This window comes from Talpa occidentalis, unplaced genomic scaffold (genome assembly GCF_014898055.3).
Source record: "Talpa occidentalis isolate TD23 unplaced genomic scaffold, MPIMG_talOcc4v2.1 talOcc4.8, whole genome shotgun sequence".
NCBI lineage: Eukaryota > Metazoa > Chordata > Mammalia > Eulipotyphla > Talpidae > Talpa > Talpa occidentalis.
In genome coordinates this window covers 3,346,070-3,370,940 of record NW_023605194.1, presented here as the reverse complement: position 1 = coordinate 3,370,940, position 24,871 = coordinate 3,346,070, and the positions used below count along the sequence as shown (strand labels likewise).

General features: G+C 43.9%; 1 protein-coding gene across 2 annotated transcripts in view; it reads left to right on the top strand.

Annotated features, from left to right (window-relative positions):
- EDRF1 (erythroid differentiation regulatory factor 1) overlaps positions 1-24,871 on the top strand; it is a 33,841-nt gene that overhangs the window by 2,873 nt on the left and 6,097 nt on the right. The window contains exons 4-22 of one of the 2 annotated variants that reach the window (XM_037498016.1): positions 403-528; positions 1,799-1,923; positions 2,451-2,607; positions 5,656-5,757; positions 6,020-6,141; positions 7,130-7,241; positions 9,621-9,768; positions 9,844-9,952; positions 10,243-10,354; positions 11,641-11,901; positions 13,934-14,005; positions 14,315-14,465; positions 16,366-16,554; positions 16,919-17,119; positions 18,634-18,852; positions 20,541-20,764; positions 21,955-22,113; positions 22,268-22,417; positions 23,955-24,108. In XM_037498016.1, coding sequence (XP_037353913.1) covers positions 403-528; positions 1,799-1,923; positions 2,451-2,607; positions 5,656-5,757; positions 6,020-6,141; positions 7,130-7,241; positions 9,621-9,768; positions 9,844-9,952; positions 10,243-10,354; positions 11,641-11,901; positions 13,934-14,005; positions 14,315-14,465; positions 16,366-16,554; positions 16,919-17,119; positions 18,634-18,852; positions 20,541-20,764; positions 21,955-22,113; positions 22,268-22,417; positions 23,955-24,108 — 2,893 coding nt within the window. The remainder of the gene's footprint in view (positions 1-402; positions 529-1,798; positions 1,924-2,450; positions 2,608-5,655; positions 5,758-6,019; positions 6,142-7,129; positions 7,242-9,620; positions 9,769-9,843; positions 9,953-10,242; positions 10,355-11,640; positions 11,902-13,933; positions 14,006-14,314; positions 14,466-16,365; positions 16,555-16,918; positions 17,120-18,633; positions 18,853-20,540; positions 20,765-21,954; positions 22,114-22,267; positions 22,418-23,954; positions 24,109-24,871) is intronic. The other variant, XM_037498017.1, reaches the window with a different exon arrangement.

Sequence of the window (24,871 nt, the reverse complement as noted above, 5' to 3'; positions counted from 1 at the left end):
TAGTAATAGCAAGTACAACTGATTATAATGTGTGGGATTATTTTGTATTATGTTACCAGTTGAGAATTAGAAATGATACGTCTGGTAAATTCTTTTGCGGATTTGGTCAGTTTTATCTACCAATCCAAAAGCCTTGGCCAGTGCAACAGTGTGGCTTATACACACTTAACCTTAAGAAAATCCTGTCATAAAAAAATTATTGACCATCATTTTCATTAACACACTATGACTGTTAAAGTGTGGATGATTCTGATTTTTAAGCTGTCTTCCTTGTGGCTGTGTGTAGCTCTTCTTGTAGAGTTTGCATGACTTTAGGAAAATAAGTTCATTCTTTAAAATTGGAAAGATTCCAGATCACACTATAAAGTCTTTCTAAACTGTTTTTCCCTTTAATTTTTTAAGAACATAAAAAAACTCCTGAAGATCCCTTACAGCAAGTCCCACGTTAGCATGGCAGTGCACCGTATTGGAAGGACTCTCTTACTGGATGAGCTAGACATTCAAGAGCTCTTCATGAGGTCGTCTCAGGTAATGCTTTTTATGAAAAACTACCAGAAAAGCACTATTTTAAACAATCACTAAAAATGATTGTGTTTCAAAGAAGGTCCAAAGGGGAAATGTAATTGAGTACTTCAGCCATGAAATGAAAAGTTTCATGCAAGATAAAGAACTTTTAATAAAGAAAAAAATAGGGGCCTCCACGTTGGCACAGCTGGTTGAGCACCGCGCTGTGAAACTGTCCACAGCCTCTAGTGCGTGTTCGATTCCTGGCCGGCCAGGGAGATTCCCACATGGTGCGGCAGACCTCTCTTGTCTCGCCCGCTGCTCCCCTCAGCAGTGTATTTCAGTCAGTCTGCCTGTTCTGCTCCCTGCTCTGTCTCTGGTGAATCCTCTCACCCTCCCGCGCCTCTCACCTGTACCCCAGTTCTTATATAAATAAATAAATCTTTTTTTAAAAAAAAAAGAAAAAAAGAAATGAGTACAGGAAAGAAGCCATAATTCTTGCAAAGAAAAGGATAGGGCCAGTGAAGAAATTGTGAAAAATCTGAAATTAAGGGACGAGTGTGTTCTTTTTTTAAACCTTTGATATCTCTAATAAAGTGATTCTCATGAAATATGGCTAACAAGGATGTGAAAAATGTTAAATGTTATTCTAGTGAATGTGTAGTTATTATGACTAGTTTTCTTAAAGCAGAACTTCTCACACTATTGATTGGTCCTTGACTGTTTCCCCCATGTGTGGAGCATGGAGACTACTGCAAGATACAGTAACAGCCTGGCAGTGTCTCCTGGCCTATTGCCCTTTTCTCCTCTTACCTTGTCTTGGGCAGGTTGCAAATAATTCATAGTCCTGCCAGCCCCATGGGCTACTGTTAAAGGAATATTCCTGCAATACTTTGATGAAGGAAAGTAACTTGCCATGGTGTAAGTTGACATTTAAAATAAATGTTTTTCTGATTAAAAAGACCTCAGTTCAAGTCAGTCTGTATCTTTGTGCTAGTCACCAGGTGGGGTCTTGGTAGGTGACCATGAATAAATCACAGTCCTTCAGTTACACACAGAAGAGCAGACCATTTTGGTGCAGTAGGCGCAGTGGGCCTTACTCCAGGCACAGCTGATCTCTGCTAGCCTGGCTTAGGGAGAGGAAGAAGGCAGAGATTTCCTAAAAGAGGTGGTGGGAATGGAGTCTATAAAAATAAGTGTTCCGTGAAAGAGTATACCAAAAAAAGAGTATTTTCTGTAAAAGAATAATAGGTAGCAAATTGTTTTTGACATGTATTAACTTTTTGTTATTCAGACTGGTGATTGGACGTGGCTGAAAGAGTTTTATCAAAGACTTATTGATCAGAAGTGGCAGAGGAAGAAAAAGAGCAAAGAGCACTGGTATCAGAAGGCTATTCTTTCCAAGTTTTTATATTACAGGTACCGGCTTCTTGCTTATCTGGAGTGAAAATGAAATTCTGATCTAAAATTTGATTTGAGGCATGTTTTGCCACTGTGATACTGTTAACCTTTGTCCTAAATTCCTGTTTTAAAAATAAGATTTGTGGGGCCTCCCCGGTGGCGCAGCGGTTGAGCGCTGGGTTGCGAAGCTGCCTGCGGCCTCTGCAGCGCCAGTTCAATCCCCGGCCGCTCCCCGGCCTCCGGGAGAGGGTCCCACATGGTGCGCAGACCTCTCCTGCCGCCCGCTGCTCCCCTCAGCAGTGTACTTCGGTCCTTCTGCCTGCTCTGCTCCCCGCTCTGGCTCTGGTGAATTCTCTCACCCTCCCGCACTTCTGACTGTACCCAGTGCATGTATAAACAAAACAAACAAATGAAAAACATGCCTCTATTAAAAAAAAAAAATAATAAGATTTGTGCTTGATTGTAGAATTAGTTTTTGGGAACGGGTAGACTGATAAGTGCAGTAGGCTGTGGTAACAGTGATCATTTTGTTTCCGGCTTGGCAGTATCAATGGTGATGGAGCCGCTCAGCCTGTCCCCTCTGCTGCCGAACAGCAGGAACCGTCCAGTTCAGATCAGGCAAATGAGTCCGACGGTGCTTCGTGGCCTGCCCCCTTTGAAATGCCAGCTTCGGTGTCAGAAGATCCCAGCACTTCCAGCCAGGTCAGTCAGTGCTTAGGTTCCGACTCAGTAAAACCGTATGAGAAGGCAGCACCACTGTTGTTGATTGGCGCCATCACTTACCTTGTTTTATTTTTAACAAAAAGCTGAACAGGAGTAAAAAAATTCTCTGAATTTATGACTTGCAATTGGAAAATATACTTTTTAGTGTTTCAAGGTAGAATTCACAAGAGCTATTTATGGATGACTTGATCAGATTTTTTAAAAAAAAATTCAAAATATTTAAAGGTTTTTCCCAGTATTTAAAATAGCTTACTAATAGCTTATCAATGCTGATTCCTTCCTTGGGTCATGAGCGCTATGTGGTGTGGTGATACAGTATGTTTGAAGCTTTTGGTATATAGTAATGCCTTTGAAAAACCACTACTCACAGGCCTCTTTGTAAGTTAAATATTGAGCTTTTCCCCTTAACTGCTAATGGGTGTTAAACCTAAAAAAGCCCTTCAGATTTGCTGAAGTTCCCAAGACTTAATCTTCATTAATGTTATAAAACTTTTAGAAAGGAAGAGAGAGTAGAATGTGTTGTCTGTTTTGTCGCTTATATTCTTGATCTCTCCTTATTGCTTGTTTATTTTCATCCTTATTATATCTACAAAAGAATAAAAAAATCCATCAATGTAAATTGTGCATGTCTGTGTTCAGGGAAACATGTTGATAAACTTGAAGAAGATAAAAATAAGAGCTTTGACTTGGTAAATTGTGCTTTTCGTCTTTCTGTGTGGCCTCACATATCGAACATTAGTCTGCCAGATTGTGTCTACACAAATTACAGGCCTATAGGAGGCAGATACATTTAACTTCAGTTCTAGCAGATTTTAAGGCCTAGAAAGCTCATTAAACTATGTAATGAATTTAAATTTTTTCCAAAGTGAAGAAATTTTTTTTCAAACTTGGGGAAACTCTCAGGACACAAGAGGAAGTCATCACCCCGCAGGTCCCTGAGTGGTGAGCCCGGGGCTTGGGGGTGACTGAGAAGGCACCGGCCGTCACGACTGGTCGTGGTTACGTGGGTGATTTACTTTGTCAGCGTTCCTTGGACTGTATCGTGTGCTATCCTGTATGTGGTTCTGTTTCACTAAAGGACTTTTAAAAATTCATTAAGCATTCCTTAATTTTAAATTCCTTGCTGCAGAAAGACCACATTGTAGAAATAATACTCTTGTACCCCCCACCTTTGCCAGCCTTATCACTGTGTGCTGTCCTTGCTTAGGGGATGCTGTGAGAAATCTTGGCGGCTTTCACAATCTGTAGACTTAGTGGTGGAGGAAGTGAGCTGGCATTATTTAATGCCACTTACGCCTATACTTCACGCCATCACACTGTGTGTGTGTGTGTGTAAAATTTGGAGCTGTTAATGTATTAAATGCTGTTGCCACTTTAAAAATAGGTCAGCTAAAATTCATAAAATGTCAGTGTTTTTTCCCATGGTTGCACAGATGGTGAAGTTCGAGCTAGGGTTTAGACCTAGATCTCTGCTATCAGAAGTCTGTTCTTACAGCAGTACTACATGTAGCAGGTGTCCTATCTCAACAATGCATATTCCTCAGTAGAACTAGCCTGCCATAAAAATAATTTAAAAATTGTTTTATGGAAGTGACATAGGTTTATCCCTTCATCGAGTGTTCAGGTGGGCAGCACTATCTTCAGCACCTGCATAGACTGTGCTGTGTTGGCCACTCAGAGCTTCAGCCATCCCCGTCACCTAACCCCTCTTACCTTATTTACCCGCCCCCCCTACTCTGTCACCCTTGGCTTTTGGTAGCTTCCCCATGAGTGAAGTCACAGATATTTGTCTTTCTCCACTTGATTATTTCACGTAGCCTAATGCGCGCGAGGTCTGTCCATGTTGTTGCAAATGGTGAGAAAAAATAGTCTTCAGAATATTTTTTAAACATACCATGCTGCCCCAATTTCAACAATGAGATATTTATTTTGGCTTATAAGCTGCCACCTCATGACTTCTTATTTTCAAAACCAAAACTGCTAGTTTGAGTCCTGTGTGAAGCAGTGATAGCGCTTAACTAGGTATGTGCCTTGGCCTTGAACCCAGCCTTTACTGAGAAGATTATAACCCAGACCCCAAATTCCCACTAGCTACCTGACAAATTCAGTTTTGGGGATCGGTTCATAGGTTGATAACTTGTCTATATAAACAAATAATAAAAGAGTTTGAAATTGTTTGAGAACACCTTAGGGAGCAATGAAGGTGCAGCACATCTGGGGTCTCTCCCTCAACCCCCCTCACCTCACCCCCACTTGCAGCCATGGACATTTCACGGGGGGGTGGCGAGCCTATTAGCATGGACCTATGATGAGAAGACAGCATTTTCCTGGAATAAGCAACACACACATAAATGCATGCCCGTCTTGGGGTCCGTAGAGCATTGATGTAATATAGAAATAGCGACAGCTGTCCTAATTCTTGGAAAACAGTGGAAGGCTGAGTTTACCCAGTGACGGAAGTCCCCCTTCCAAAATGTTTATCAAAATATATTCTATAGAATGTAGTAAGAATTGAAAACATTCTGAGATGACATCCGTTTGAGAGCAGCGGATAATACCCAGGTGAAGTAGGTTTTCCTACTGCAGAATCTCTTAGGGGCCTTTTTTTTATGGTTATCATTATTGCTGTTTTCCAAAAACAGACCTACAGAAGCAGCGTTTGACATACCTGGCTCTGGAAAACATTCTATTGCAAGATGTACTGTGTGATGCACCCTGAGAGAAGGCAGAACCACAGTCTGTTCTGAAGGCCGCTCCCGGCAGTATGCTGAGCTGCCTTGGGAATGCTGAAAATTCAGTGGAGATTAGAGGCAGGATGAGAGCAGTGCTGTTTGAATTCACCCAAAAAATGAAGAACTTTTAAAGCTGAGATACACCACGTAGTGATGAGTTCATTATTGCCTTAGCCCTGATTCACAAAAATAAATGTGGGGTGTGTGTTTGACTGTCTAGGTGATCGCTTTAAAAATAGGTCATTTTAAAGAAATACAGCAGCAGAATCACTCCTTATCCTTGCGCTTTTCACAGGGAAGTGAGCCTCTTGAGCCCTCATACATAGTGGGGCATGTGGCCTCAGCACCCAAAGAACAAAACCTGACTACTTTATTCAATGACGGGGAGAACAGTCAGGTATGCTTTCCACGGCGTCCGCGTTGCGACGTCTAGCCCCCAGCCTACTTTATTCAAAAACGAGTCTAAGTTGGAATTCATAGGGGAAAAAATCCACTGGATCCTGAAAATTGCCCTCTGAACACCTGTGCTCATGTAGCTCTGTGACTTTACTTTCTCTCCTTTGTCTTCTCTTTTCTAGTCTTTCTGTAGATCGTGGTGGGGAATTACGGATTTCCTGTCTACTCTATAGTAATGTTTCCTGTTTTATTTTAAATCAAAGGGTCTTAAAAATGACTTTGTTCGTAACATTTTGTGGACATTTGAAGACATACATATGCTAGTTGGCTCCAATATGCCTATATTTGGAGGAGGCAGATACCCAGCTGTCAGCTTGCGTCTCAGGTAAGACGGAGCTCTCTTCCTGTAGAATCAGAGCCCATTTCACGTTTCCCTTTGGGCAATGTCACCTTTTCCGAGGATTTTTCACTTCCCTTCTTGCCTGCCAATTAAAGTGGCCACAGTTAGGAAGGGCCCTGCTGCCGGCAGGGGCTGACAGCCCTCTACCTAGGTCTTCATGCTGGCCCTTAGTCGGATGGAGTCTGATCAGCTGGACTGGCTTAGTCTTAGGTCTGACTCTCTAAATTGTTGAGAATGTGGTAGAATTTAATTAGTGAAGGGGGTGGTTTTTACCAGCTTTGTTACCTAGTTGTGAGCATTTTTCTTCATGCTCCAGGCATATTTATTTGTTTTTGTTGTGGTTGTTGGTTTTTTGGGGTTTTTTTTTTTTTGTTGTTGTTTTCAAAGAGGCATGTATTTTTATTTATTTGTTTGTTTGTTTTGTTTATACATGCACTGGGTACAGCAGAAGCGCGGGAGGGTGAGAGAATCCACCAGAGCCAGAGCGGGGAGCAGAGGCGGCAGGAGAGGTCTGCGCACCATATGGGACCCTCCTCCGGTGGCTGGGGAGCAGCCGGGGATCCATCCGGCGCCGCAGAGGCCGCGGGGAGCTTCCCAACCCAGCGCTCAACCGCTGCGCCACCGGGGAGGCCCTCCAGGCATATTTATTTGTATTAGCGATATGACTTCTAACTTGGGTGTTACCTGAATGATGGTCAGGTGAAAATCTGATCATAGGGAACAGGTGCATGCAGTAGGCTTTGAGTCATCTGCTGTACTCCCTTGTAGTCTCTGAAAACTTAGGGAATCCAGCTAGGAACCCCTCATGGAGAGACGTGAAATACCGTCACGTGGCACATGCATCTCATCAGAAGGGAAAGCTGTGTGGCTCCCACTGGGAGAACTAGATCAGAATATTTAAATGGGAGAAAAGAGTGATTTATTATGGAATATCTTAATGAAACCAAAAAACACTAAAAATGTATATTTTTAGGGACAACAACAAACCAATTAATGTGTTAACTGGAATTGACTATTGGTTGGACAACTTGATCTGCAATGTGCCTGAGCTGGTGATGTGCTTTCATGTAAATGGAATTGTACAGGTAAGACAGTGTGACTTCTGGTAATTCTCGAACTCGGGCTGGTGCAGAGTACCTTATGTGGGGCTTTCACGAATGTACTACAACCTACAATCTATGCATGTAATTTTAATTTTAATGCCTTGTGTGTGCCCATAGTAATTACTTCAATGTGCTTATACAATGGAGGTGATTATTTAGTGTACAGATATCTACTCGGCACACGCAAAGCTTTAGGGAAAGACAATAGCAGTGATTGCAGCATGGATAGCCTCCATAGCAAGTTATTATTGGACATTTGTTCTCGTTTAAGATTTTTTATTTATGCATACAAGAACTGAGATGTAGGCCAGAGATGGGGGAGGGGGGCGGTGAGAGGATTCACCAGAGACAGAGTGGAGAACAGAACAGGTGGATCTACTGAAATCCACTGCTGAGGGGAGCAGCAGGAAGACAGGAGAGATCTGCTGTGCCATGTGTGGGTCAGCTCCCTGGCCTGGGATTGAACTCGGGCCATAGCATGATAGCCCCGAGACTTAACCCCTACGCCACTAGGGAGGCCCAGAAATGCCACATTCTAAGTGGATCTTGAATGGTAGCACACACCTTAAAAAACAAGACATGGATTTTAACAGGCTATTCTAAGTAAATGAAGAGGTTGATAACATCCAGTTAGGCCACACAAGGTTCATGTAGCAGCAGAGCAGAATGGTCATAGTTAAGTAATGGAGAGTGTTGGATACTGTACTTGGTTTAGTTTGTTAATCTGCAGTCAGTGAAGACTTTGTACCTGGGAGGTGAGATTTGTTATGTTGGAGTATTTATTTGGACTGTCACATCGGACATATAGGGAGAGCTTGGAGACAAGAAGGTTGGTTGGGCACTGTCCTGCCTTTGTGAGTAGTGTCATGTTCTCAACTACATGGAAATGGTAAGAATTGACGAGAACAGTGAGTAGCGTCATTTACTGAGGTCTTATTTTGTTCCAGACACTTTGCTGAGTGGCTTGCATGCATTACCATGTCTGGTCTCAGCTCCTCATATGCTGCTACTCTGATAGGGGGTGAGGATCAGGGTGCTCACGGGAGTCACCGGGCCCAATGTTAGTGAGTGGTGGTGCCAGTATTTGAGCTAGTATGTGACTGCCGCCTGCTTTCAGCCAGCATGTTCCAACCCAGTGATTCCTGACCTGCCAGATGTATCAGAATCACTGGTGGCCTCTTAAAAAAGACAGTTTCTTGGGCCCCCAGTATTTCACTACAGGGCCTCTGGGTATCTGTGAAAAAATAAAAAGAAAGCTTTGTAGATGATCAGAGCTGTACCTGTGATTGAGACCCACGGTTAATATTTTTATTCTAAATGGCACGTTTGAGGAGAGAACATGAGCAATGGGGGAGGAAGGAAGACTCAAAAGGTAGGCCCGGGGCCCAGGGACTAGAATAATGCTGCTCCTGTCATTACCCCAGATGGGAGCAGTGCCTCGATTTAGGCAGGGAAAGCGCTATATATGTCTTCATCATGTTTTCAGTGTGAGGAAACATAAAAATGCCCAGTGAGCATTTTGAAGTTGTAGTCATTAGAGAAAACGGAGCCAGAGAAGTAAGTGGGGGTGCCATCTGCCTAGATTCTATTCCAGTTCACCACCGAGGGGATCGATCAGAGTCAGGCATTGGCTTTTCTCCCTGCATGGCTGGAGAGGGAAGGGGAGCCGGCACCGCAGCAGACGGTCGGGAAAGGAGTGTTCTAAAAAGGAAGTGGCAACTTGGGGACTTTACATGAATCAGAATAGATGAAAATTAACCTTAGAAGACTATGTTTGGTCTTATTTTCCAGTTGCTTTGGCGTTTCTAGTTTTCGAGTGCTTCAGAAAGCATGCTAAGAAGCATTTAGGCAAGTGTGAGCAGAAGAGAAGCCAGAAAAAAAATATGAAGGTGCTTGGATAATGGTGGCGGTGGTGGTGTCTGTGCAGCCTTTACTGCCATCCTCTCCATTGCTGTACATAGCTCCAGAGAAGTGCAGCACGGGAGTCTAGTGTCCACAGAAAGCAAGCCAGAAATACTTTGAAAAAGCTTATCGGGTTCAGTCTCTCTTCACCTACCATCCTCCCAGCTGAAAACCATCAGGTGGAGTAGAGGAAAGTGTACCTGACATTGAGGACCTTGTTAGAGCAGAAATAAGGTCATGCCGCAGAACAGCCCAAGGTGGTACACCAAAGCTGCTGGGGGTGGGGGGGGGGGGATTCAAGTACCTTTGAGATGTTGGAGCAGTGAGGGGATCAAACCCATGAGTTTCAGCTCATGTTGCTTTGGCCTCTAAGCACAGGGTTTATGTATTAGATTGCTCTTTAACAAGAAGTGTTGCAGCCTGGGTTTTTTCAAACTGCCTGCTGTCGGTGTTTTACAGAAGTATGAGATGATAAAGACAGAAGAGATTCCCAATTTGGAAAATTCTAATTTTTCTACTAAAGTCATAAAAGACATTGCACAGAACATTTTATCATTTCTGAAATCCAATTGCACCAAAGAAGGCCATACCTACTGGCTTTTTAAAGGTAAGCTGATTCTTGAGTGAACCATAATGGATAGAATAACTACTGCACAATGAGGTTGTTTGTTTTTCTTTCCAGCAAGTGGCAGCGATATAGTGAAGCTCTATGACCTCACCACTCTTTGTGAGGAGACTGAAGACAAGTACCAGAACCCGTTCACAATGCCAGTGGCCATCCTCTTGTATAAGTGAGCGCTCGCAAGAGTGCACGTGAGGTTGAGTGTTCAGCAGTCTGTCAAACCAAGGCTTTGAAAAGCCTTGCTTTTTTTGTTTGTATTTTTAAAGAGTGTGTGAGGTGGGGGGGTTGAGGGGGGAGGGAACATAGAACGCATGCGAGTGCACAAAATAAAAGGGGGAGGCAGGTCACAGTATTTAGTTATTTCTTGTAGCCCTCTCTGTGGTAGAAAGAAGAGCATGCCTAGATTTGTGCCTTGCAGAGGAGGACTGGAGAGTAAAGTCGATGTAAACATTTTTTTAGGGTTGCTTGCAACATGATGATGAAGAAGAACCAAAATAAGAAACACTATGGGACTATTAGAACGTTGCTGCTTAATTGTGTTAAACTGTTGGACAAAAGCAGACATCCTCAAGTAAGGGTAACATTTATATGGTCTGAAACAGTCTGGTATGCTAACAGAGAACTGTATAGACATTAACTCCCCTGCCTCCTGACCACGCCATGCACGTGCCAGCCAGTGTCCTGGGTGTGTTGAACACCGAAACTTGTGCCTTCTCTGGAGTGAGATGTGCTTTGAAGACAGTGTGTTGAACATTTTGTTTCTGGACTTAAATATTGAACTATTTTAAATAAATAGTAAAATTAATCAGATTTTACTTTCTTAATGTACTACTAGAAAATTTCATTTGTGGCTCATAGGACATTTAGGACTACAAATTTCAAGCCCATTTAATTTAACAGAGCAGTGCTGTTTTGTTTCCTTTATCACTGTTAAAATGCGGAAAACTATCTTGTAGTACCTTTTAAAATAGCCATTTATAGGACTGACCTTGCTAAATATATGTAAGGTTCACATTCTAAGCTGCTCTTAAAATAATCTGTGCCATGCACCCCACGATTTTGCAATCCCCAACCCTCAGTTTTCTGAATTTGACAGTTGTTTTTTCAGTCTAATGCTAATTGTAGCCTATTTAAGTCAGAAAAGGTATGTCAATTTTTTTTTAAGGATCTAAGTTAATTTTAAGTGTGGCCACATCCAGTTTGATGATAAAGATTCGCCTAGAGACCAAGCCAAGAGAATTCTTTTTGAAGAAAATGGCAAAGCAAATTTTGAGTGGAATACCTAGTTGCTGAGTTAGGGTTACGGTGAGATGTGGTGTTTCATGGGAATGGAATGACTTCTGTGAAAGTATCTGTGTTTAAGAGTTCTTTACAACAATAGAGCAGAAGGAATGGTAATATGCAAGTGCTAGTTTAAAGAGCTACTGCGATGGGCTTTTCCCTTGTTCAGCTTTTGTGGGGGGATTCCTCCTTAGAACTGTAGGAAATGTAGTGTTTGTTGACCATTAAAGATAAATTCTTAGGAATTCATAGCTTGTGCAGAGAAATTCTGGTTCCTCAGCTTAGTTACGACACTTTACACATGCACTTTTTTGTCTCTGGTGAAATACAGTTGCCACATTTAAAGGATGAGAGCTGGGGATGGAATAATTTCAGAAACATAACTCTTGAGGGTTTTACAGAGTGTGTTCACAGAGTGTTGGCAACTTGGAATAGAACATTCTCTGGGTTGTTGCTGGCGAGGGAAATGCCCTGTGTGCAGAAGTACGAAAACTCATTAGTAAAATTTGCACCTATTAAGAGTGTTCAATTGTGGTAACAGTCATTTATACATGTTTCCTCTTTTCTTTTTATAAGATTATTGCTTCAGCCAATTACATGCTTTCAGAACTTTTTCAGTTGGATGAACCTAAAAAAGAAGAAAGTTCAGAATCTCCTTTAAATGAGAATTCTGATGAAAGTTACAGTGAAGAGGAAGAAGAGATGCCTGACAGCGATGAAAATGGGTCCTACAGCCCCAGTTCTGATCCATCAGATGATAACAAAGCAGTAGCTATAATTAAGTCTGTTGGAGAATTGTCAGTTCCAGAAAAATACAAATCCATTCATCAAATCAGAGTGAGCATACTGACATTTTATCTGTGCAAAAGCAAATAGTTGTTAGTTGAATTCAGTTAACTACTCAAAAAATGACTTCACTGCAGTAAGTCCTTCGCGGTCCAGGGTCTAATGATGATTGGCCTTGTGACATCTAGGTAGTTGTTGCAGGTAGTTGTTGCTCTGGTAGTTGTTGCAGGTAGTAGCTGCCACACATGCCCGCCTGATTTGGGGAGGTGTGTAAAACATGTCATGAAGTCGTTTGCACAGGGTTTCATTTCCAGTAACAGTGCAGTCAAGTCTCCTGCCCAGTGCCGCTTCCTCATCCCTGGGTGCAGGAGAATAGTGCGGAGCTGGCCTGGGAGCAGGCCCGGGAGAGGAGGTGATGGAGGGATGTGGCCCCTTATCTCTGTGTTCTCAGTGACTGGACTGGAGTGGACAGGGCCCTGCCCTGGCCAGGCCAGAGACCCCAACACCTCCCTGCCCTTCACGTCTCCATTGCCTGGATGGCCTTGATCCATCCAGGATCAAGGATGGATCCTGATCCATCCAGATCCATCCAGATCAGGATCCATCATACTTTTCAGACAGTATAATTACGTTTCAGTTTTCTAAATTACAATTTCTAGTCCCGTCTCCCTGTGATTACATCCAGGTCATCCTGAAAGGAGTTCTGGCTGTTCTTGGAACTGAAACACAGTCATATTTTATATGATGGTTTTAATTTAAGCTCTGAGTTAACTGTCAGATGGGAACTTTACAATCTAACTAGGGTTTTGAGACCCCTCCGCTGTCCTGCACCTCTCTGGTCTCTTCCCTCCGGTATCCCCCCACCCCGCCTGCCCTGACACTGCCCTTTTCTCTGTCTCAGACTCAATTCCGCTGAGGGCCTCTCGGTCTTCTCCTGGCAGCCTCTTCTAGGCCGTAAGTCTTGGCTGAAACTCCACCTTCTCCAGGAGACCAACCACACTAGCCAGTGTCTGCTGTTAGCTCCTTCGTGGAGGCGCTTATCTGTGCCTTTAGTTCTTGTCTGTCTGCCTCCTTTCCCTGGACGCATCAGCCCATGAAGGTGTGGACACTCTTGTAATTTCCGTGTCTAGAACACACAGTGGGTGTTCAGTAAATATTTGACTATAGCACGGCAGGAAAAGTTATTAACTGTCCATGTAAATTTTGGTATATACTTCCACCTTAAACTCCTCACGGTGGAGCAAAAGTTTTTCTGATTAGACATAGAGTTTTTAATTGCAAAAGTTGTGTTGTTATGATGCAAGGTCCGGGACTTGATGGTAAGCTACAGAATTCAGCACTTTGTATCATCCTTGAAGCACTGAAGCAAATGCAGCGGTAGTGTTTTTAGAAGCACATCTGGCCAGCACCGCCTTCTCGATGCTGTTTTCAAAGAATAGTCATCCTGTCTCCAGAGCTTCAGAGTCACCACTTGCTGTGCTCCTTGGGCACAGTATTCCGTCTCTGTGTTTGCTTCTCTTCCATGAGATGAGGACAGTAATTTTAGCCTCGCAGCTCTCACCAAAACGCAAGGCCCTGCAGAGGCCCTTACACTTGACGCCACTGAGTGGAGGGAGATGGCTAACTGGGTTTGCTCCCAATTAAGCTTGTAAATTACACAGTGAGACCATTGGTAACACTTGTTAGCTCACTGCTCAATTGATGATCCTGCTAACTGTGTTATTAAGTATCAGTGCTGATTAGAAATTGAGCTGACCTACTAGATTAAGTACTCATTTATCTAGAACATTACCACATGCGTTCTGACTTCTTTGTAATAGAATTATTTTTGCATTTTTAAGTACTTATAACAACTTGAAGGCAGGATAATCTTTTTAAGTCAAGTTTTTGTTGAAGATGCTTATATCAGTTTAAACTGCAATTAAAACAGTAAGTTAACTAATACCAGATAACCTCAATAGGCTGAATATGCAAGCAAATTTCAAAAATGTTGATTTGTAGACTTTTAGTAATTCCAGGAGATGAGAGCTGTGGGGTGTGTCGTGTTGCTGGCGCGGTGATGACTTTGAATCTGTCTCCGCAGCCGAGCTGCGCCTTTCCTGCGTGCCATGACACCGAAGAGCGCTGCAGGCTTGTGCTGAGCTATGTGCTGGAGGTGAGTGCGGGTCTGGCCCTCATGTCCGGAGAGCCATACTTGCTGTGTTGGCAGTGCTGTTGATGGAAGCCTGCGTGCTCTGAGTGACATTTTGCTGTGCTTTTTTCCCTTTAAGCATGAATTGAATATCGAATTAATTTTCCCCAACTCTTCCAGGTTAAGTGTGGCTTTTAATCTGTTTTCAAAATATAAATTCTCCTAAATGTATTTAGTAGTCCAGATGTTGCCTTATATTTAAATGTTTTCATCTGATCTTCAGCTACACATATCAAAAAATGTTTCTCTCTCTCTTTTTTTTTTTAAATAAAGGGTTTAAAATCTGTGGATAGCAGCATTAAAAAAGAAAGCGACCTTCCTGCAGCTGACCCCAGCACTCCAATCCCCTTAAAATACGAAGATGAATCCGCAAGGGGGGGTCCTGAGGGTTTGGAGAAGCAGATGGCCTTGTTTTTGGACAAAAGTAAGTTGAATTGATGTGCAAATAAGGCCTTTTCAGTAGCACAATATACTGGTCCCTTATCAATAGCAGACTTACGTCATTTCAAGCATTCATTGAAAGGAACTCAGGAAAGGATATCATGTGAATGGAAAGTAGGGGGAAATACCCTTTCATTTGAAGTGTAAAACAAAGGACAATTTCAGTCCTTCTTAGATACTTCTACTAGAACATAAAGAACCTGCTTCTTCTCCTTCCTACTGTGAGGAACTAATGTCCCCAGCCTGGCAGGGTTCGCCTAAAATTTCTGCTTCAGTAAAAGCAATTGAATGTTGAAGAGCACAGACTTAGGAGCCAAACGCCCAGCTTCAGATCTTGGCTTTGCTGGGGCAAGTTGTTCCACTTCTCGCTGAGCCTCGCTTTCTCTCCACGTGGAGACGACGGCGGTGCCTGCCCAAGAGGTTGTTACTGGGCTAGGCACGTCAGTGGGCCAGGTAGAGGGCGTAGGATGGGCACACCCTGAGCGCCGCCGCCTGGGAGTGTGGTCTTGCTGGCGCGAGAATAGGCTAGATTCACCGCTTACACAGTATCTTGTTCTCAGGAACAGCCCTTCTTGGGAACAGTGGGCTTTAAAGTGAAAGTGTTTTGAGTTTCTCGTTGGCTTTATTCTCAGTTGTATTTTTTTTAACTTGAGCTCCCCACTTCTTTTTTATTTAGTTGTTTTAAAAGTGTTTTGAAAGCCTGTGGTTTGTAATAATACCAGGTGCTTTCTAGACCTTTCTTTTCTTCATGAACGTAAGTGGGGATAGAGTTTTCTCAGGAAGCCTTTATGTGGCACCTCCTGTGTGCCAGGCTGGAGCCCTGGGGCAGTGAAGGGGACTGCACCAGGACTCTGGGCATCTCTGCCTTAGTTGTGGCATTTTCTGAAGTGCCTTTTCTGTGTCTTCCTTCCTCCTCCCTCAGCTGCTGGAAATTCTGCCCAGGTCCCCACACTACATGCTCAGTATCTTCACTCAGGACCCCTGAAGCCTCACTGCTTGTTCTCAGCACTTCCCAAGCTGCTGTGTGTGTCCTAGTGTTCAAGGGGTTATGTGCACACTCAGTTGTGAGCAGAAACTTCAGCTCACTCATCTCTGGTCTCACAGTGCCTCCCAAAAAACATTCATGAAGCAGAGGAGAAAGAAACGTACGCAAATGAGACTGATAGAAACCAAGTGCTTTCCATTGCATTGCGAGACTTGCCCTGTTTTCTGATAAAACTAGAGAAGTTGTGAAGGAAGGAGGGTGACATTGTTCCCACAGATTTTGTTCTTACTGAGCTACTTGCTTAGTGTCTTCTGCAGGGGCCGGAGTTACCAGTCATCTCCTCTGGTCTGTGCGGGCTCCAAGGAGGCCGCCAGGTGACTCCTTGTCCCTGTTTCTGGTGCCTGGCTCAGTGCTCATTTGTTGGATAAAGTAGATAGTAATGGTCTGGACTTGGAGTGTAGAATAGAATGTTAGAATATTCGATTTGAATATTCGAATAGAGTATTCCTGCTAGCGAAGTCAATTCAGGAGGCGGAGGGAGGGAGTCAATGTGGGCAACAGCAGTGACTCGCCCTGCTGGGAGGGCGGAGCAGCGGGAAGGAGGCTGAAGGCACATGGCCTTGGATGCAGTAACGTGCCCATGCACACCAGGTCAATGGCCAGATGCCACCCTGTATGCCGTGCCGGCATGCAGAAGTTGGAAGTAAGCCGATGCTCACCCAGCAGCAGGAGGCTGGGGTCAGCCCCCAGTTCAGTTACAGCAGTGACCCCGGGAGAGAGTGACGGGTGAGGCTGCAGGGAAGAGCAGCCTTGGGTGTTTGAATCAATAATCGAATTATTTTTTTGTAGTGAGACTTACATTCAAATAAAATGTGCTGCCTTTCCCCCCGTGTCACAGTGGGCTCACTTCAGAAGGGTAATTATTCCAGTCAGTCGGGAATGATCCCTGGTTCTTGGCAGCATAAAATGAAGCTCCAGCTGATTCTCAAGTCGTCAAAGGCTTATTACGTTCTGTCGGATGCCGCCATGAGTCTGCAGAAGTATGGGCGGGCGCTGCGGTACATCAAGTTGGCTTTGCAGAGCCACGGTGAGCCCCCCGGGAGGGCATGTCCGTGGGCAGGGGAGGGAGCATGTCCGTGGGCAGGGGAGGGAGCAGAGGCTTCAAGTCGCAGGGAAAGTTTACCCCTGTTTCTGTTGTGCAGCTTAATTTTAAAGTGACTTTTCTAGTCTTACATATCCTGTCTGGTATCTTATTTTCTGCTCTGAAGGTTTTAATTTAATCTTTTCGTTTTGAACTACATGATGCCATATGTGGTATCTGACATAAAATAAAGTCAGAATAGACACAGTGGTACAAAGCTTCCACCTGCTAGCAGATTTCTTTTAGTACTTTGTGTCCATTAACGTTCAGCGTGCCTGAGCTGCTTCTCTCTCCCACCCCATCCGCGTAGACACGTACTGCTGCCTCTGCACTAATATGCTGTCCGAAGTGCTGCTGTTCCTGTCTCAGTACCTGACACTGTGCGGTGACATCCAGCTGATGCTGGCCCAGAATGCCAGTAACCGTGCGGCACACCTGGAAGAGTTTAATTATCAGACGAAGGAAGACCAAGAGATCCTGCACAGCCTCCACAGAGAGTCCAGCTGTCAAGGTGAGCCAGCGAGGCCCGTGGGATCCCACCGAGGTTGCCAGTCCAGCTTGTGCTTACTTGACATGTTGAGAAAAGTGCCAGAAGTGTGTTTTGATGTTGCTGTCTTGTTTCATTCATTTCTTAAATTGAAATTGAGTGTGATCTTGGGTATTTGTGTATAAAGTGGTTTTAAAATTACTAATTACACAACTAAACTGAAGTAAGACCTCAAGACAAACTGTTGACTTTATGCATTTGTCTTTTCATGAGGTAATTCCCAGTAACCATTTTAGCCTGCCTTCCCAGGCTGTAACTTTGTCTTGAAAAGGAGTAAAGGTTAGTATAAGCGGATGGATTTCTTTCTGAATGATTCCTGAAGGCTAAGATATAACCAAGATCGTCATTTTTTATTTTTATTTTTTATTTTTTAATTTTTTTTTTTTGTGGGACCCTCGGCGGCGGCTGGGGAGCGAACTGGTGCTGCAGAGGCTGCGGGCAGCCTTGCAGCCGTTCGCTCAACTGCTGCGCCACCAGGGGAGGTCCAAGATCGTCGTTTTTTAAACGTGGTTCACAGCTGATTGTCTTAATGGATCACTGGTTTTGGTGTTGCCAAATCTTAAAACTGGGAAATAGGAGAATCGAGTCCAGGGTGCAGGACCCTCCCTCTCAGCTCAGCACCGTGACAAGCACAGCGTGACGAGCATAGAGAGGGAGATGAAGACCGTCTCTCTTGTTTACATCACCTACTACCCAGCTCCCAGAAAGTTTTGGAAGCCGACATCTAGAGAAGTACACTGGGGAATGTATTTTCTTGGTTTTTGTCCTTTTTCTACTCTTGCTTCTCTTTTCAAATCATAGATACAGCAGTGAGAAGCTTCAGTGTTTCACAACACTCATGTTAACTGGAAACGTGTGTTGTGAGATTGATGTTCTCGTTATCAGTGGTAGGTGAGCTCTTCCCGCCCCGGCTCCACCACCACCCCCCAGCCCAGGCTGGGGCTCTGTGCTGAGTCCCCTCCAGTCCCCACTAGTCTCAGAGGAGTGATAAACGGCGGCTTTTCCGTGAACTAAGATGCTAAGATCACCAAACTGCAACATACACCACCAGCCTCTGGAAGCAATCAGAACTTTATTTCAAGAACTATTTCTGTTAATAGGAAGAGAAAAGCTATATTGGTTTACAAGTGTCAGTGGAAAACTGTAGGTCTGTACCAGTAAGCACGTGAACTGGTAAATCTGAATCATGGGAATCATTTGGTGTTCAGAGGCAGGAAAATACTGCTTTTACTCAAGCAGTAGTGATCCAAGAGAATGTTGTTTTATAAATTTTAGAAATATTTTCTTTGCATTTATATTTTTATTTGGTATAGACTCTTAGTGGGTTTATACTCTTAGTGGGTTTATGCTAGTATATTTAATAGACTCTTAGTTTATACTATATTGCATTTATTTTATCTTTAAAATGCCAAATTACTTAGAAACTAAGGAAGAAGGGGTCATGAAATTCATGGTGATGTTTCCTTTTTTCTTTTAAGGTTTTGCCTGGGCTACTGATTTGTCTACTGATCTAGAAAGCCAGCTTTCAGTTAGCTGCAAATGTTATGAGGCTGCTAATGAAATCTTGCAATTTAGTGACTTAAAAAGTCAGAATCCGGAGCACTACATACAAGTGTTAAAGAGGATGGGTAACATTAGAAATGAAATCGGTGTGTTTTATATGAACCAGGCTGCTGCATTGCAGAGCGAGAGAGTCGGTGAGTATCTCTGGAATCCGCTCTTCATTGCCTGTTCTGTTAGAAAATCACTCCCGATTTTATGTGGTTCAAGCAAAAAACTATGGCGCTTGATTTTGTCATAAAGAAGTGCTGTGTTAAAGACACTGTTAAACTCTCCTGTAGTAGAATTGGGAAGAAATACTTCTTTCCCTTGGGGTTCATTACTTGTGTCCTCTGTCCTCCTGATCAGTTCAGAGCTAATTGAACAACCAGCCATGTGCTGGGCTCTGGTGATGGAACGTGGCCCTCGAGGTGGGAAGCCAGAGGTGAACACAGATCTTTGGCGCAGTATAACAGGAGTGGGGAGAGGAGAGGCTTAGGGAAGTTGTAGGTTTCTTGGGATATTTTTGGGAAGAAAGTGGATTTATTATCCATGCACGAACTGGGGTCTAGGCCAGAGGTATGGGAGTAAAAAGATTCACCAGAGACAGAGTGGGGAGCAGCCCAGGCAGATCTACTGAAATATACTGCTGAGGGGAGCAATGGGTGAGACCTGCGCCATGTGGGTCATCTCCCTGGCCAGGGATCGAACTGATGTTGGCAGTGGTTGGTGATAGCTTGATAGCGTTGTGTCTTTAACCCCTGAGCCACCAGGGAGGCCCAGAAAGTGGATTTTGACCAGGTTGATTTTGACCGGCAGGATGTACAGGAGAACACTGGGCAGATGTGGAATGGGCGGGAGGTCACCCAGACTGTGTGGGCACCATTAGGAATGAGCCAGAGGTGTTGGGACCAGTGGGTGTTCAGGGAGCAGTTGGGGGTCTTGTGTGGTGCAGGCAGGGGCCATTGGTTCAGCTGGTCCCATACTCAGAGGTATCCATGGACATGGGTGTGAAAAGGATGAATGTGTGCTTAGAGCATTGGGACTAGCAGGACATGACTGGGAACCATCCACAGGGGTCGAACAGGAGCCTTGAGAATGGGTGGCAGTGTGAAGTTTTGGCAGGCAGCATGAGAAATGGAAAGGGCTGGGCTAGAACTGAGGCTGCTAGGGCTACACAGAGTGGGTTGCTCCCAGGACAACCTGTGCTTTTTAGGAGACTCTGGAGGAGGCAGTCAGTGAAAGGAGTAAGACAAGCAGGAGTCAGAGACCTAGAATTAGATAAAGCAGATTGTGCAACTTCAAACTCCAGGGGGGCCATGCCTTTGCAATCTTGGTAAAATAGTGCTTTGCCCAGATGTCTCTGTTTGCTTGCTTTAAGATCAGTGGGTTAATATGGAGGAGGGTTGAGTGTTGTGTTCATCAGCCCGATCTGCTATAACAAGATACCACAGGCTGGGTGACAGCAGAAATCTGTTTCTCATGATCTAGAAGCGCCTATTCCCAGATCGAGGTGTCAGCCAGTCATCTCTCTGAGGCCTCTCCTTGGCTGGCAGAGACAGGACCTCGCCGTTCCCACTCACGGTCTTTGTGCATGCCTTGGTGTCTCTTCCTCCAGTAAGGACACCAGCCACGTTGGGCTAGGGCCCCCTCTGTGACCTCACTGAACCTTAATTTCCTCCCTAAAGGCCCTCTCTCAAAATTCACCCCTCCTGGGGGGCTAGGGCTTGAGCATGCATTTGGGCATGGACCAGTTGATCTCTCCACCACATAATATCGCAGCAAAAGACACTGGTGGACTTTCCACTGATAGCGGCTTACACAGTTGTTTTCTTTTTTTGTGAAGTGAGCAAAAGTGTGTCTGCTGCAGAGCAACAGTTGTGGAAAAAAAGCTTTTCTTGCTTTGAAAAGGGAATTCACAACTTTGAGTCAATTGATGATGCTACAAATGCTGCCCTTTTGTTATGCAACACGGGAAGACTCATGCGAATCTGTGCCCAGGCACACTGCGGAGCCGGGGCCGAGTTCAAGCGGGAGTTTTCCCCGGAAGAAGGCTTGTATTACAACAAGGTAACAGTGTTTGCTTGCCCCTGGGGCCTCATCCACTCGCACCTAATTGCCATTTATACTTTGCCATTGTGTCCCTAAAATATTATAAAGAAAAGGTAGTCATGACTGGGGACAGCCAGGATAGACAGGTTATTTACTTAGAAACTGACTCAACAATGTGGTATTAAAGATGACATCTTGAACTGGTAAGGCAAATTATTAATTTTCTGGTTATTCAGTAAATTGTTTTGTTGTAATCAAGTAAAGGTTAAGTAAATTAAAGATTTACGTGGGGAGGTAATATCTGTAAAGGTATTTAGAAGAAGATATAGGTATATATTCATTTGCATAGAAAAAGGCTTTCCCAGCATAACACAATAAGCAGAAATCACAAAGTAAAGATAGATTTCAATGTGTAAAAATAAAGTTGTGTTAATCCACAGCAAAAGGCAAAGTGGAAAAGGGAAAATCTAGCACACGTGACGGGTCAGCAGGTCAGTGAGCCTCTAGTAAGGAGAATTTCAGATGTTACGTTTGTATGAAATATAACAGTTGAGTTTCTTTTATTTACCAAGTTACCAAATATTTTTTGGCAAATGGTACATGCAGGTTAGAGCGGGCGCAGGGAAGAGCAGCATCCTTTAAGGGCACCTGGATGCTATGGAAATTCTGTCAAGACTGAGCCTTGCATGTAAGCTTGGAGATAGATGTGAGCTTGAGTTTTTCCTTCTTGAGTTCACATCTGTGCAGGAACAGTGGCCACGTCATCAGAGATGTAGAAGTTCCTGTTGTGTGTTAGCGTGACTTGTTTGCTTAAATATAATGACTGGATTGAAGAGTGCAGTACAACCCAGCAAACTTTCATCTATAGACTTCATCAGATTATTTTTCTTCTGGTTCACTAGTTACATGAACTGTAATTTTCATTTAAAAAGAAAAAGGGAGAACGCATCCTCACGCATCAGCCTGAGTCCGCGGTCCCCAGGAGAGCCTGACGTGATGGGAGGTGGGGACGTGGGCAGCTCGCAGCATCTCTGCGTGACTTTCTTTGAAATATTTTCATTGACTTAAGTTTTTCTTTTCCTCATAATGTCCTGTTATACATCTCCCAAGATTTACATCTGGGTAGGGGATTTGGATGGTTTAAATGTGGTGTTGGATGTAGATTTAAGCCGAGTCCGAAGTGCGCCCTTGTTCTTTCTTCCTTGCAGGCTGTTGATTACTATTTGAAAGCGCTGAGGTCATTGGGGACACGTGACATACACCCAGTGGTTTGGGACTCGGTGAATTGGGAATTGTCCACCACCTACTTCACTATGGCTACGCTGCAGCAGGATTATGCTCCATTATCTAGAAAAGCTCAGGAACAGGTAAAATGTTTCTGGATAAGAGAATGGGTTATTTATTCCTTTGTTAAATCTGGAATACCTGTATTGTCTTTTCTTGACACAATTTAAATGTTCTTAAAATGCTTATATAAGATCGTGGGCTTGTCTTTTATCTCCTCTCCCTTTAAAAAAACAGATTGAGAAGGAAGTCAGCGAGGCCATGATGAAGTCCCTGAAGCACTGTGATGTGGACGCGGTGTCTGCACGGCAGCCCCTTTGCCAGTACCGAGCTGCCACCATCCACCACCGGCTGGCCTCCATGTACCACAGCTGCCTGAGGAACCAGGTAGCTCTGTTCCAGTTGAAGTGGGGTGCCAAGTCCATTTAACTGTGTTTTGGAGCTTTTCTTACACTTTAGTGTCCAGGAGAGGCTGTGGGTTGGCTTCCAGAACACCTCAGTAAAGCTGGTCACGGGAATTGTTTGGTTTCCATAACTTTAGGAAGTAGTCTTTACCTATAGGCTGTTAAATGTTCCATAGCACTATGTCTTAAAAAATGTGTGTGACTTAATGAAAAATACTTGATTGCTAGGAGATGGCTGACCATCATCTGAACCTTCAGGGAGTCGTCTTTTTTCTGGCGGGGAGAGGAGCACCATGAAAAGCACTGTGTCTGCAAAGCATAGCACAGCATGGTGTGCCCTACAGGGGGAGCGCCCTTAGTCTCCTGGCCGTTTCAGGAAACAGGCAGTGTAGGGGTGTGCTCTACTCACGTATGCCATACGTTTTTCTCTACCGTGACTGATTGGGTCTTACTTTGCAAAATTATACATTTGCCTGGCTGTGTTTTTTAGTTTTTTTAAAATGTAGTTAGGCTTTATAGTAATGGTTCTCTGCAAATTTTGTAGTACCCATCTTCCATCTTTCACATTTTCACATTTTTTTTGTGGACTAGAGCAGGCCCCTAAAAGCATATAGAGAATGTTTGGAAAGCCTGCGTATAGTTTTCAAGAATGACAAAAAGAAGCCCCTTTGCCCATCGCTTCGAGGTTAAAGAATCGAAGAGCACTTGGAACTCTCCTGAGCCCCCTGTAGTCTCCCTCAGCACCCACCTAGATCAACTGCTGGCCCGGATATTCTGTTATGTCCATCTTTTGTGTTCTGGCACTTAATGTGTTTGTATTTTACCAGGTTATGAACTTTATAAAGACAGTATCAGGAATATCAGGAATACATGGTGGGGCATGGGGGTGTAATGTATTCTTCCATGGCTGTTGCCTGCCTTCTGCGGGGCTGCCCTGCTTCTGCCATCAGTCTGGTCTTTACAGCTTCTGAGGGCTGTCTTGTTTTACAGCTTCCCTTCCTTGTTAGCCACTTGCAGAATGGCAAACATCGCAGTCCCTCGGCTGTGGGCTTACTTCTGGGTTGTCCTTAACCTGAGAATATTGCCCTTTGAGGTCCAGCTTAATCTAAAGAGGATTTTCCCCCTACTTTTAGCCGGCCCTAGGCACTTTCCCTTGTCTGCCACAGGAGACCCCCCAACCAAAATTCAGCTTTGACCAGATGGTATAATATTCTCAAGGGAAGTACAAACTGAGGCGTTTGAAGACGGTTTGTCAGGGAAGGATGGTGTTTTCAGGAAATAATGCTGAGCTAGCTGGATATCCAGATTCAAAGAATGGAGTCACACTCCTCCCTCACGTCAGATACAGACAAAAGTTGAAAATGGATTAAATGCAGAAATGTGAGAGAGCTGAAACTATAAGACTTACAGAAAGAGCAGAAACTTGAAAAGCATTTACTGATATGCTCAGAGACTTGACTAAAGTTATTGTGAAACCCAAGCTTTAGGATTTGTGTTTCTTACTGTGTTTTTGGCTCTAGGTTGGTGATGAACATCTTAGGAAGCAGCACCGTGTGCTGGCAGATCTTCATTACAGCAAAGCTGTGAAGCTTTTTCAGCTTCTGAAAGATGCTCCGTGCGAACTGCTTAGAGTACAGTTAGAGAGAGTAGCATTTGCCGAGTTCCAGATGACCAGTAAGTCTTGCCCTTTCACTTCTCAGATTTGCATGCATTGGCTTCGTGCTGGATTGTCTTAGATGAGGCAGACCCGGGGGCCTCTCCTGGGTATGTCATGTTGTTTGCTTTGGAATCTACCCATTAAATGTCTTTGGCTAGGGGCCAGGAGAAGTCTCTGATTTCAAAGTGCTTTTTGAAATTTAGAGAAATAGATTATTTTCAGTAGCTAGGTATACTGAAATTAACTCAGGAGCCTTTTATAATTGTGGCAAGTCAGATGAGACGAAGATTCAATCCTTAAGAACATTTAGGGACTGGGCCTCACTGAATCCCTTTTGCATAGACCTGAAGCTGGCAGCTTTGGGTTCTGTTTCTAGAAAAGGCCATGTGTAAATCCCAAACAAGGCAAAGACAGGGTGGGAGTGTGTTTTTCTAAGTGCTAGTCGCCAGGTTCCCCTTCTACAGAGTGGTAGTTGAGAAATATCTCTTCTGTGGTAAAGAAAACAGAGACAATAATTTGAATCGTCATTTGTTTGGTTTCATTTCAGTTGCTTTCATCTATAAACTTAAAGTAAATTTAATATTTAACATGTATGTGACTCTGTCCAGTGTCCTTGGAAGGATGCGAAGGACGTGGTGCCATTATCACTTGGGGGGGGGGACTGGGGGATAATACATTCTTAGTTCAGTGTGTATTATCTATTCAAAATAGTTTCTAGAAGTGGTTTTTTGTGAAAGTGTTTTTGATGACTTTTTACAGTGTACAGCCTCGCTGAGTGAG